The sequence below is a fragment of the Suricata suricatta genome, chromosome 1 (assembly GCF_006229205.1).
Source record: "Suricata suricatta isolate VVHF042 chromosome 1, meerkat_22Aug2017_6uvM2_HiC, whole genome shotgun sequence".
Taxonomy (NCBI): Eukaryota; Metazoa; Chordata; class Mammalia; order Carnivora; family Herpestidae; genus Suricata; species Suricata suricatta.
Window position 1 is genome coordinate 138048034 of NC_043700.1, and position 14456 is coordinate 138062489.

The following is a 14456-nucleotide window of genomic DNA, read 5'->3' on the forward strand; positions in this document are numbered from 1 at the left end:
AAACAAAACAAACAACAACAACAAAAACCCAGCACAAATACAGGAAAGAATGAAGTAAAACATCTTTTATTGGCAAATGGCATGACCGTTTATGTACTAATTCCAATGGACCCTACAAAAAAGATATTAGAACTAATCAGTGAGTTAAACAAGGTCTCATATTTCTATATATTTAGAATGAACATTTCAAAAATGATAATTTTTAAAACATATCTCTTAAGATAAGACCAAGAAAAATCTAACACTTAAGAATAAACAAAACTGGGGCACCTGTGTAGCTCAGTGGTTAAGCATCCAACTTTGGCTCAGGTCATGATCTCATGGCTGGTGAGTTCGAGTTCCGCTTCTGGCTCTTTTCTAACAGAGACTGGAGCCTGCTTCCAATTCTGTGTCTCCTCTCTCTGCCCCTCCCCATCTCATGCTCTGTCTCTCTGTCTCTTTCTCTCTCTCAAAAATAAATAAGTTATTTTAAAAAAGCATAAAGAAAACCATGTATGTAATTTATGTGCTGAAAACTACAAACCATTCATGAGAGAAATTAAAGGTGATTTAAATAAATGAAAACATATACTATATTTATGGTTTGAAAGACTTGGTATTGTTACCATGGAAATTCCCTCCCTCTCATCCCTGCAATATAGCCTGTAGAATTCAACATAATCTTGATCAGAATCCTATTAGAGCTCTTTAGGCTTTGTTTTTGTTTTTAGTAGAAATTAACAACTGTTTCTGATAACTATAGAGAAAGGAAAAGGCCCTAGAATAGTCAAAACAATTTTGAAAAGAACAAAGGTCAAGGATTTCAAGATTAACTATAAAGCTGTCTTAACCAAAAAAGTGTGATATTGATGAACGGATAGACACGTAGATTAATATAACAGAATAGTCTATATTCTGTTTGTGATCAACTTGATTTTCGACAAAGGCACCAATGCACCTTTTCTCTCAATAGAGAAAATGTAGTCTTCTCAGTGAATTGTGCTGAAACATTTGGATATCCTTTTATGCCTTGCACTTTATACAAAATTTAACTTGAATTGGATCATAATCCTAGGTATTAAAGTTTGAACAATAAAACTTCTGGAACAGAACAAGGAGAATCTTTGTGACCTTGGGTTAAACAAAACTTTTAAATAGGGTAAAAATGATGTAAACATAAAAGAAAAAATTATAGTTTGGATTTTTATCACATTTCAAAACTTCTGTTCTTCAAAACATACTGAAAAGGAAATGAAAAGATAAGCCATAAGTCTGGAGAAAGTATTTGCAAACCATGTGTCTGATAAAGTATCTGTATTTAGAATATATTAAGAATTTTTACAACTCAATAATGAAACAATGAACAAAAAAAAGGGGAGGAGGAAATATTCTTACCAGATCTTTTATTGAAGAAGTACACCAATGGCAAATTAGCAGACGGAGAGATTCTCAGCATCATTGCAGAATAAAATCACAATGTAATTTTATTCTAGGAAAATAGGAATAAAAGAAAGGAAAAAACTGATGATATCAAATACTAGTGAGAAGTCAGAGCAGCCAGAACTGCTACAGTGCAGGTATCAGAGCAAAATGCTACTGTCAGTTTCTTATAAATTTAAATATGCAGTTATCATTTGACATAACCATTGTATGTACGTAGCCACGGAAAATTAAAACATGCTCACATGAAGCCTTGTACTCAAATGTTCTTTAACCAGTGAACAGCTAAACAAATTGTGGTACATTGTATGATGGAGTACTATCCAGCACTAAGAATGAATGAACTACTGATGCATGCGGTAGCATCAGTGAATCTCAAAGGCATTATACATTTTGTGAAAGCCGCAGTTAGAAGTCTGGATGACTCCATTCTGAAAAACAAAAACATAGGAACAGGAAACATGATTGCTAGTGGCAAAGGGTAGTGGAAGGGAATTGAACCTACAAAGGGACAAGAGAAACTTTTGAGTATTAAGAAAGACACATACCTTGTTTGTGGTGGTAATTACATAACTATGTATTTGTCAGAATTCATAGATTTGTACAACTAAAGAGGTGATTTTTATTCTAAATTATCCTTGAATAAACCTGACTTACATAAAAACTTCATTGATACAGAGGGAAAAAGAATGAAGAGAATATATTTTTCTGATTTTGCTTTTCTTGAGAAATAAGCAGTTGTCTTTATCTGAAACTTACTATGACTTGATTTTGATGCCTGACTTTTTTCATTCATTTAAAAATAATTAGGTTGCATACACATACTTAAAACTGTTATATATACCAGTAGGTTCATTCGTATATCGAAAATAATACAAATTGTTATGATAGCTCTTTTGGAGTTTTTGTTAGAATTATGGAGATGGTTGGGTTATTACTGATATTTTTCTCTAAAGATCTGAAGTTGTTTTTTTCTTATTTGCTAAAATCACACAATAGGAAATTACATCATCTTTTTTCTCTTGAGATAAGCAAGACAGAAAGGTACAGACAAGTAAAAAACTTCTCTCATTGATTTCACTCTTCAGTTACCACTGTTAATAACTTGGGTTTCTACATCTTGAAATTGTTAAATCAAGTTAGATGCATAACATATCATATCTGCTTTTTTGTGGCTTATTACATTTTTCACTTAGGATATCTAATTTGGATATCTTTCTGTATTGATACCATATATTCATTTTTGTGGCTTATTACATTTTTCACTTAGGATATTTAATTTGGATATCTTTCTGTATTGATACCATATATTCATTCAGTAAGTGTTTTTAAGTATTTAATTTTTAAGGTTAGCAAGGGAAAAAAATAGGGTCCTTGCCCAAGGAACTGATACTGAAAAGATAATAAACAAATTGGAGAAAAATGTCACTATCGATCAGTTTGATGAAAGTAATTAGTGAAAGGTAAGAAGATGAAAAGTGAAGAGACAGAATGAGCAGGAAAAATGCATTAGATAGCTGTAGTATAGGACTTTATATCTAGATCTGTTTTATTCTGCAGCTCTGTGTTTACTATTTCATAGTATAACCATTATTCTGTTGCTGGAAATGTAGATTATTTATAGTTGTTTTCTATAGTATAGTCAATACTGTGATGAACATTGTACATAATTTTTTGGTTACATGTACAAATATCTCTGTAAACTAAATTCTTAAAAGGAAAATTGCATTTTTAAATGTTGGTTATACATTCTGCCAAATTACCCTCCAGAACATTACACATTATCTGTCAATAGATGAAAAATGCCTCATTTTAATATGCATTTACCTGAATTCCAGTGAAATTTTGCATATTTACTGGTCATTTGTAATTTCTCCCACAAATTACCTACTCACCTTTTGCCCATTGTGGGGTTTGTCTTTATTACTGAGATTTTAGGATGTCTTTGTAATTCTGACATCATATTTTATAATGCTTTCTCAATCTGACACATGTAGAATCTTTAGATTTTTCATTTTTATGGTGTCAAAATGGCTATTTTCTTTCCTAGCTTCTAGGCTTTATGTCTTTCCAGAAAAGCCTTCTTATATTAGTTTCATATATTCTTTTCTGTGACTTTCTTTGGTTTTATTTATGTTTCTAGTAGATTTTAATTCATCTGGAATAATACGTACATTATCTTAATATATATGTATATAGTAACAATCTCATATATAAATAAAATCTGGATCTATATCTATAGATAGATATAGATCTATAGATCTATATATTCATTCTGTGGTAGAAACCTAACCTTTTCCAGTTTCCTAACCATTTTCCCTAAATAATTTATTGAACAATATCTTTTTCCCCCACTGTCTTGAAATACCACTTCTATTGCATTTTAAAAGTCCAAAATATGTGTGTTCTGGATTTGTACTCCACTGTTTTAATTATTTTCATTTACATTTAACATCTGATAGGGAGCCACCTCCTCATTGTCTTTTTCAAAAATTTTTTGGCAATTTCTGTGTATTTTCTCTTCCAGATGAACTTTAGAATCAACATGTCAAGTTCCATTAAAAATCCCTTTGGGATTTTGATTGGAAGTGCATTGAATTTACAGATTAATTTGGGGAGAATTGACATCTTTACACTATTGAATCTTCCCATCCAGGAACATGGTATGCCTCTCCATTTCTTCAGGTGTTCTTTTATGTCCTTTAGTAAAGTTTTATGGGCTTTTTTTTTTTTTTAATGTAGGTCTTAGACTTTCCTTGTTAGGTTTATTCCTAGGTAGTTTTGTTGTTACTGTGAATTACATCTTTTCTTCAAGTTTACATGTTGTTTTTCACTTGGTTATTGCTAATATATAGGAAATCTATTGATTTTTGTCTGTTCATCTTACCAGCATTTAGTTTTCAATGGAGTCTCTTGAAATTTCCAAAAGGAGGATTATGTTTTCTGCAAATGATGGCATTTTGTTGTTTCCTTTTTTCAGGATTGTACATGTTTAGGTGAATTTTTGTTTACTTTGTTTTTTTCTGGTCATACTGCATTGGTTAGGTTTCCAGGTCCGTTTACTACTACCTCTGATTTTTCTGATGGAATCCTTTCCAATTTTTAAACTTTTACATTTATCTGTGGCTTAGATTTCTGATAGAGCACGTTATTGGGAGCAAAAGTTTCCTTCTTGACTTAAGTGTTTTCATAATAAAGCATATTGTGTGTTGTTATATGTCCTTGTTGAGATATACATATTCTTTTCACTTCTAAATTTTAATGTAGTGCATTACATTAATCACATCTACCTCCTGCTGGTTATGTTTTTCATTTTAGCTGTTATTCAGCAAGTATTTATTTAGGTATTGTATTATACCAAGAACTTTGGCACACACTGGTGATAGTACTAAATCTGAATGGTTCTTCTCTTTCCTTCATTGGAGAAGAGAGCTAATTACCAGATATCCAAGAATAAGATAGTTTTAAGGCTGTGATGGTACTGTGCAGAAAATATAACTAGTGGTGTGGTAGAGAGATGAAGCGAGTACTTTCCTTGGTAGTACAATCTGAAAAGGTAAAGTATGAATTAAGACCTGAAGAAAAAGCAATCTAGGCAGGGAAAGATCATGATTTCTGTACTGAAAATGAGTCGTATTTCTTAGTATTTTCTTTATCCCCTTTCTTGTATGTATTGTATGACACAACTGCTGATTTTAATTTTCTAATGATATGTCATTAAGTTTTTGTTGTGTTTAGTTATTTTGCTCTTCCTGTTCAGGTTTGCTACTAGAGTTATTTATGCTTACAAGCTAGGCAGTTTTCCCATCTCTTTCCTGAGCTTTGTATATCATAATGCTCTATTCCTTCTAGAGGGTAGATCTAGGACTGCCCTTAAGATTTCTTCTATTGATATTTCTTCTGTTACATTCCTATACCTTTTCTTGAGTTAATTTTGATTATTCCTTTTCCTAGAAGACCATCCATTTTGTTTAGATTTTAATGTCTTGATTTATAGTCTTTCTTAGTTTTCTGATTTTAATGACTCATGGGTTTTTTTTCCCTGTTATTTTCTATAATCAGAATTGCCAAAGGCTTGTCTCTTTTATGCCAGACCTACGCAAGAAGCAGCGACTGGCTTTATTAATTACTTTCATATCTCTTAAGGACAGTTATGGCCAAATCCCATAGGAAATAATATGCTTACAATTTTAATTTTTATTTTGTCTATATTCTGAGAAGTCTCTCTCTTTTTAATTTTTAAGTATTCTTTTATTATTAAATTTTAGTTTCTTTTAGCTATATGGACCAAGAATGTAACCTGTATTTTTGTTTTTAATCTCTGGAGATTTTCCTTTGATTAAGGTATTGTCAGGTTTTTGTTTGCTTTCAAAGACTGTATTCTCTGCTCAAGATATACTAATTTCTATATTCACTAAGTATAATTCATTAATTCTATTTTTGAATCCCCATATCCATGCATAATTTTGCTCTTCTCATTTTCTGACATAGGTATGTGGAAAGTTTCCCACTAAGTTGCTTTTATTTCTAGTATTTTTACTTTATTTATTTCAATGTTATATTGTTAGGTACATAGAAGTTTGGCTATTACACACTCTGGGATATTAAATCTATTATAAAATATCCTTTTACTATTTAATGCTTTTGCTGTTGAGTTCTTTGACTGATACAAGTAGCACCTTTGGGTTTACTCTTTCATGCTTTAGTTTTTAGCCTTCTGACTAAAACTTTTAGCTTTCTTATGATAGCATAAAGTGGAGGGTTTTTTTGTTTTGTTTAGTTTTAAATCCTATTTGTCATTTTTCCAATAAAAGAAACTTGCCCACTTGCTTTTATATTAACTTGGTTTTTTGGTCTTTGGTCTTTTTCCTACCATTGACGGTTATAATGAAGATGTCTTTTCTTACGGTCACTCCCATTCCACCCCTACGTGCTGCCCTTTGTTTTTAGATGAATTATTGAGTTTTCTTTATTTTGTTTCCTTCCCACTTTGAAAACTATGTGTTTCCTTTCTCTTTTTCAGCAGGCATTGAATTAAATTAAACCATATTTTTAATTAGTTGCTTTCTTTGCCAAACAGAGGCTTTTGGCATTATATCATTCAATCTTGGCTTATTTTTTAAACTGATATTTTAATAAAATGTTTATGTTATAATATGTTTTTACTTTTCTGATTTTAAGGAATCATTTATTAACAACTAACCTGAGATTTATCAGGTAGATTGTCTTATACTAGTTTCTTTTCCAGCTCCTTAGTGTTAATGATTCCCAAGGCTGTCCTTTACTTGGGTTAATTTTTGTTGTTGAAGGCATACACTCTCTAAATTAGGAAATATTTGTCATTTTAAAGTTTTCAATTTACTGCATATCTAAAAATTTATTCTACAGTTTAGAATTTTACTTTCAAAATAACTATGCTTTATAACTTAAAAAAATTTTTTTTAATGTTTATATTTTTGAGAGAGAGGGAGAGAGTTTGTGAACAAGGAGGAGCAGAGAGAGAGGGAGACACAGAATCTGAAGCAGGATTCAGGCTCTGAGCTGTCAGCAGAGTCTGATGTAGGGCCTAAACCCACGGACCATGAGATCATAACCTGACCCGGAGCTGGACGCTTAACCGGCTGAGTTCCCCAGGTGCCCCTATGCTTTAGAACTTTAAATTGCGCAATTGTCTTCTAGCATCTTGTATCTGGGAAGTCTGATATCAATCTGATTTTTTAATTCTCTTATTAACCACTCTCCTTATAAAGCTTTTACACTTTACATCCTTGGAACGTTCAGATTTCACCAGGTTATGACTGTGTGTATGTTTGTATCTGAGAATGAGTATGTATATCTGCATATGCATTTTAAAGCCATTTCATAAAAATAATTTTATTTTAAGGCTGTTTTCATGATAATTGATGGATAATGATAAATACCAGAGACAGGTTATAATAATTTATAATTAAAATGCATTGTACTGTTGGTATTTTGAGTTTGGGTAAAGTTTTCAAAAATCTGTAACTTTAATTCTGTTGCAGAAAAGTCACTTATAAACTCTAGATTTGAGAATTCCATATAATTTTACTTACTTTAAACATTCATATAATTGGTTCAGTATATAAAATTTACAATTAATATTGTTAAAAATTTCATCTTGAATTGTAATTTCATATTGAGTTGTTGTAGGCAGATAAGTACTTTGATGCTTAAGGAAAAAAAAAGTCATGTTTTATATTAGTCCTGTGAGACCAGTGCCATGCTAACCATTATATCACCAATTCTTAGCATATTCCTAAAATTTATTACATGGATAGATGAATGAATATGCATGAAAGAGTGTAGGAATAAGTGTTTTCTTAATGAATAGATTTTTTGAAAGCTACATTTATTTTTAGGTTTACTTTAGTTTATTTACTTGAATCTCAGGATACTGATTCCATAATTGATATTCTTTTTACAAGAGGACTTTAAGTGGGTTTTATTTTATGTTATTTTATTTCACCATATACATAGATCAGTGTTCAGTGATTGTATTGAAGCTTTTATCTTCATGCTACAGAAAGACTATGTTCAAATATATTACGTTTGGAATACGTTACTGTTTTTAAGAATTGTATTTTAGCTGAAGTTTACCCTATTTAAGACTACAAAAAATATGGATCAAGGAAATTTTTTTAGCTGAAGTTTACCCTATTTAAGACTACAAAAAATTTGGATCAAGGAAATTTTTTTTAGGCTTTAGGGTCAAGTGTAATAGAGAAGAAATTATGATGAATGTAATACTGAGTATTTCTTATTTTATCTATAATTGATCTGTGTTTGTCTATGTACAAAGAACTAGGAAGAGCAAATATATTTTACTGGTCTTGTTTAGAGACATACGTTTTAGAGACAGATCTATTAAGAATTTATTCAGTGATTGTAAAACTTATATAAATTGAAATTAGTTTCTTAACTTTTTAAATTTTGCCTTATTATATGCAGCTTTTAGTATCTTTTTATAGAGAACAGATATTTTCATAATGGTAAATAATACCAAGATTCAGAAACTGTTATTTCTTTGAATTAAGTTTACTTAGTCTGTTCTGAATATTATTTGAGTAAGTGACAACGCTTGAGTTATTCTGTAACTCAGTACATAATGATGGTCTCAAAGTCAAGTTGTTCTAATGAACCTTTATTTTTGGTAGGTGAAGTGGTATCAGTTATGATCTATGTCTGTAAACCCAGTCTGTGTCATTGAAATGACAAAATTGATTGAAAAAATCAGTGACATTTGTTAAAAGTAAAAATCATACAAAATGTAAAAAATTTATCATAAACATTATTTTGGAGGGATTTTTCTGCATTGACTGGATTAAGAGATCTTCACATTTTAAGTATGGTGAGTTTTGGTTTGAAGATACCTTGTTTTCCTGGATCAAGTGTAAGAATTCTTTGTTTTTCTAAGAACATTTGTAATATAATCTAGATCTAGATTATCTTTCTTGAAATGTAGATTATCATTTTAAAATTCAGATTACCAGCTTTCAATTGAATGATTAATGGGCAAGGTAGTTTTCAGAACAGCAAAAGTAGTAATTGATGGATGGGGTAGGATAGAAGGATGGGGAGTGTTAAAGATCAAGAAGTTCAAATTCGGGAGTTGCTAACATTCTCATTTTTAAAAGTATATTTATCTTCAGAGAGTGACTCTTCCCCTTCCCCACCTCACATAATCTTTCACATCTGTCCAAAACCATCTTTTTAAAAACTGATTATCTTAATACTCAAATGCTGTAGTAACCTACCATGTGAATTCTGGACTTCTCAGCACAATATTGAAAGGCCTCATCTTTCTTAAGCACTTTTTTTTTTTTTTTTACAATTATCATTCAGAATTGTTTTTTCCTTTATATAAAGATGAATTAGTGTCTATTTAGTACCATTTTTCAGTCTTGTTTGGTATAGTTCTTTGCACATAGAATTGCCTTCTATATTGTATATTTGTGGAAGGCATCGATTATAATAAAATCATTTTTGTATTTTTCTCTTTTGCTGCCCTACTGTTTTTTGCACATTGTATATAATTGGTGGTGAATATTTGTTAAGTCGAATGGAACTGGTATATTTGATGTCTAGTTAATCACAATATACTATACCTTCATCCTGTGGAATAAATATCAAGTTATTAGAAGATGGACTGCTCTTCTTGAACATAGCAGTGACAATTTATCTGTTTTGATGAGGAATTAGTTTGAAATGTAATATTAATGTTCACAGTAGGACATCGTGTTTTCGTATAAAAGGATTGGGAGTACATTCATGGCATAAACAAATTCCTTCAGTGCTGACCTTTGTTTTTTTGTTTATTTTTATTTTTAGAGAGTGAGAGAATGAGGATGAGCAGGGAAGAGGCAAAGAAGAGAGAGAGAGAGAATCCTAAGCAGGCTCTCAGTATGTGGAGCCTGAAATGGGGCTCCATCCCATGACTTTGGGTTCATGATCTGAGCTGAAATCAAGAGTCAGATGCTCAACTCACTGAGCCACCCAGGCACCCCCAAGCCCTGACCTTTATCAAAAGACCTTGGTTTTCATTAAGTATTTGCATTTGAGAAAGTAAAAAAGAATTTTGATTGCCTTGTTAATCTAAATGAAAAGTAGTATACTTAAATAATGCTTTTCTTAAACAAAAGCAACCTCTTGATTAAAGCATTATCTTTAATCTTTCTTTTTTTTTTAATCTTTAATCTTTCAAAACCAAAAGGCTATAATTTGCACTAAAGCAGAGAGACAAGAATGATAAAGTCACCATAAATCTTTTTCTCAGATTCAACATCATCAAGAATTGGCTACACACAACTTTGTTTTCCTGAAATATAGCACATTTCTGGAACATTCCTATATATGGCTACTGTAGTATGCATCTCTAAAAGATAGGAGCGTTTTCTTACTTAACCAGCATAATTTCTGTATCTTATTTCATGTCCAGCTCATATTCAAATTTCTTCACTTACCATGAACATTTCATGAGGTCTATATTATTTTGCTGGTTATGTCTTTGGAGTCTCTTTAATTTAGAGCAGTTATTCCCTTTTACTTTCTCTGCCTTTTTTAAAAGATTTTTTTTTTAATGTTTTTTATTTATTTTTGAGAGACAGAGACAGCACAAGCAGGGGAGGGTCAGAGAGAGAGGGAGACACAGAATCCGAAGCAGGCTCCAGGCTCTAAGCTAGCTGTCAGCACAGAGCCCCATGCCGGGCTCGAACCCATAAACCGTCAGATCATGACCTGAGCCAAAGCCGGAAGCCAGACGCTTAACCCAGACGCTTAACCGACTGAGCCACCCAGGCGCCCCTCCCTCTGCCTTTTTTAAATAAACATTTTCCACATTTTAGTTTTGTCTTTATGTATTAATTAGTTTTTACTCAACTTTGTGGTCTCAGCTTTTCATCTCCCAGAGTCGTCTTGTTTGTTTTTATTTTCCTCCAAGGGGACATTTGGCAATGTCTGGAGGTTTTTTTGGTGTCACCACCTGTGATAGAGTTGCTACTGGCTTCTAGTTGGGTAGAGGCCAGGGATGTAAACATTCTGAAATATACAGGGCAGCTCCCAACAACAAATTATCCAGCCCAAAGTGTCAGTAGTTTCAAGATTGAGAAATAATGATTTAACTTGTTCCTAATATTTGCCTTAATTTTTATAAACTAGAAATTTTTTCTGAGGGCTCTATTAGGTTATTGTTTTCAGAGTGGCAAGGATACTTTATAGGAGATACTCTGTATTTTATGTTGCATAAATCAGGGGCATATAATGTTTAGTTGTCTTATTTCAGTAATTAGACAGTGTGTTCAGCTAGTGACAGCTTTGTCCCAAAATACAGAATTTGAAGTCAGCTTTTTTAGAGGAGAATGAAAAAAACCCTTTTACTAACAGCATGGAATTTTCTAGTGGAAAGAATATTGAACTAGTTAATTAGATAACTGGTCCCCTTGTGCTAGATATTAGAAACCTGCTATTTAGATGAGGGTCTTGTGCTTCTGTTTTCTCATCCGTAACAATGAATTGAACCTGATGATTTCTAAGATCCTTGCATTTTGATGGATCTTTATATTAGACGAACTTGATGCACAAGTACCATTTCATAAAATATCCAGCTAGTGAGAACAATGTATCTAAAATAGTTCTAAATATAACTTTAATTGTCATGCTTTGAACGTTAATAACTTTGACAAGTTCTTTCCTTTAGGGAATAAACTAAAGAAGGACCTACCTTTCCTTTGTATCTCTCCCCTCTTCTTAGGAGTTATTTTTACATTTCATTTTTAAAAATGTTACAAAATATTTATGTGAATTTCTTTAATTTTTTAAAATTTATTTATTTTGAGTGACAGACAGAGAGAGAGAGTATATGTGTGTGTGTAAGCAGGAAAGGGGCTGAGAGAGGTACAGAACCAAGCAGGCTCCATGCTGCCAGCACGGAGGCCAACATGGGGCTTGAGCTCACAAACCATTAGATCTTGACCTGAGCTGAGATCAAGAGTCAGGCACTCAACTGATTGGGTTCCCCAGGCTCCCCTATGTGAATTTCTTACTCAGACAATTCTTAATGTTCTGGAACTTGGCTGTCATTGTTCTGTCCACACTGGCTGTCAAAATGAATTTTTTTCTATAGAAATAATGTAATAAAAATGATTTAAGGTTTTAATGGGAAAACATATTTTAGTTTTTAATCTGAATTATCTCAGCTCAGGACATGGTAAAGCCTGATGTACTCATAACTTAGTTGACCTTTGAATAAAGGATTATTTTTTTATTTTTATGACTGTATCCCCGTATACCAGTCTCTCTCTAGTTGATTTGTAATATAGTACAAGAATCTTTCCTGTTGAGGAAAGAGGAATTGATTTTAAACGAGGAAGTTTCCTTCTACTTCCTCTTCTAAATTCCTATAGCTTTTTCCCCCCTTCCATTCCCTACTGTACTTTCTACCCTGTAATAGTGTTCATTTGTGCACATATTTTGGCTCTCTCATTAAAGAAGTAAGTTCTCAGATAGTAGAGTTGATTTTGCACATTTCTGCATCTCCTCTACTACTGAACAATAGTATCTCCTGCACAAAGACTGTTTGCCAATGATGAGCATTTTGCGCTACCTCCTACCTAATGTTCCCCCCTCCTGTTACTTAATGTATGATTTTTCAATATCTGTATAAGATACACCTTTAAATTTATTTTTTGTAACTACCTCTCCCTTTTCCAGCCTTTTGGAATCTGAAAGTCTAGAATCCCCAAACTATCTTTTATTGACTCAAGAATTATTTGAGTCCTGACCGTAAGATGGGCATAGTTCTAGTTGGTGGATATGTATCAGTCAGCCAAACAAAGTGTCTATTTCCATGGAGTTAGAAAGGCAATAAATATTATAGTAAGTCATATGTAGTACATTTATGAAAAAAATATAAGGATCTAGAGATGGCTGAGAGACTTGGCTTAAGGTCTCACAGGTAGCATATGAACCAGTAATGGTCCTAGGTCTTTAGATCCTAACAGTATCTTTTGAATTAATTTCTTCTTCATTAATCTTAAACTGGCAGTGGGGGGGATAGATATCCATTCCTTTTTTTTCTTTTGCCCCAATGCCTTTTTAAAAAATCTACATGTAGGGGACACATGGGTGACTCAGTTGGTTGACCATCTGACTCTTGGTTTCAGCTCAGTAAATGATCTCACCGTTGGAGTTTGACCCAGCTTCAGGCTTGTGCCGATGGTGCAGATCCTGCTTGTGATATCTCTGTCCCTCTCTCTCTCTGTCTCCTGGCTTGCTTTCTCTCCATCTCTCAAAATAAATACATATATACATACATACATACATACATACATACATACATACATATAGAAGGGCACCTAGGTGACTGACTCAGTTGGTTTAGTGTGAGGTCGTGATCCCAGAGTCCTGACGTTAGGCTCTGTGCTGAGCATGGAACTCAAGCATGTGTTTGAGATTTCCTCTCTCTCTGTGTCTCTGCCTCTCTCTCTCCACCCTTCACTTCTTCTGTCCCTCTCCCCTGCTCATGTGATCTCTCGCTCTTAAAAAAAAATTTTTATGTATTTAACTTACCAAGTTTTTCACAAAGTAAGAATAGTGGACTTAAAAATCAAGAACTTAAGGGGTGCCTGGATGGCTCAGTCAGTTAAGCGTCCAGCTTTGGCTCAGGTCATGATCTCATGGTTCGCGAGTTCAAGCCCCATGTACTATCAGCATAGAACTTGGAGACTGCTTTGAATTCTGTGTCTCCCCCTCTTTCTGCCCCTTCCCTGGTCATGCTGTGTTCTCCCCCCCTCAAAAATGAATAGACATTAAAAAAATTAAAATACCTTTAAAAAAAAGAATCGGCAACTTTTGTGGAGAAGTTTGAGATCAATAAGAAAGCATATTTCTTTAAAAAAATTTTTTTAACCTTATTTTAGAGAGCGTGCAAGCAGGGGAAAGGAGGAGAGGGAGAGAGAAAGAACCGCAAGCTTGATCCCAAGACCCTGGGATCATGACCTGAGCCAAAATCAGGAGTTTGTCACTCAACCATCTGAGCCACCCAGGTGTCCTGAAAACATATTTCTGTACTTAGTATCCCTTATGAAGAGATTGAAATGCATTTTTCTTAATAAATTTTCACCAAGCTCAGTTGGAACACAGCGTGGCCTATGAGACTTTATGTCAGAAAATCACTTTTGATTGAAATTTAACACCTATGATCTAACTTTCTGACCTTCCCTACAGTAAAATACTCTGTTCTAGCAATTAGAAGTTTTTTGCTTGTCTCCCAGTGCCACATTCCTCCTTCTCTTATTGTCTTAGATAAATTCATTATTTTGGTCAAAATCTTTTCATATTTATCTACTGCAAGCAGTATCTCTTTGAACAGGTTTAAATACCTCTGATCTGTACTTTTGATTTGGCACTTAATCATGCACTGCTCTTTGAGATATTTTGTTTTCTAAAACTCCAGTCTGAAATATTATTTATTTTTCATTTGTTTATTTTACCTGGGTTTTTTTTTGTTTGTTTAATTCCTT

General features: G+C 32.9%; 1 protein-coding gene across 2 annotated transcripts in view; it reads left to right on the top strand.

The window, feature by feature from the left end:
* The window catches only part of ANKRD17 (ankyrin repeat domain 17), a 131548-nt gene that overhangs the window by 29045 nt on the left and 88047 nt on the right, over window positions 1-14456 (top strand). Inside the window, exon 1 of one of the 2 annotated variants that reach the window (XM_029945032.1) lies at window positions 4005-4082. The exons of the other annotated variant lie outside the window; for it this stretch is intronic. Within the exon in view, the coding sequence (XP_029800892.1) occupies window positions 4080-4082 (3 nt within the window). The 5' untranslated portion in view covers window positions 4005-4079. Of the gene's footprint in view, window positions 1-4004; window positions 4083-14456 lie in introns of those variants that run through there. 2 annotated transcript variants of the gene reach the window in all.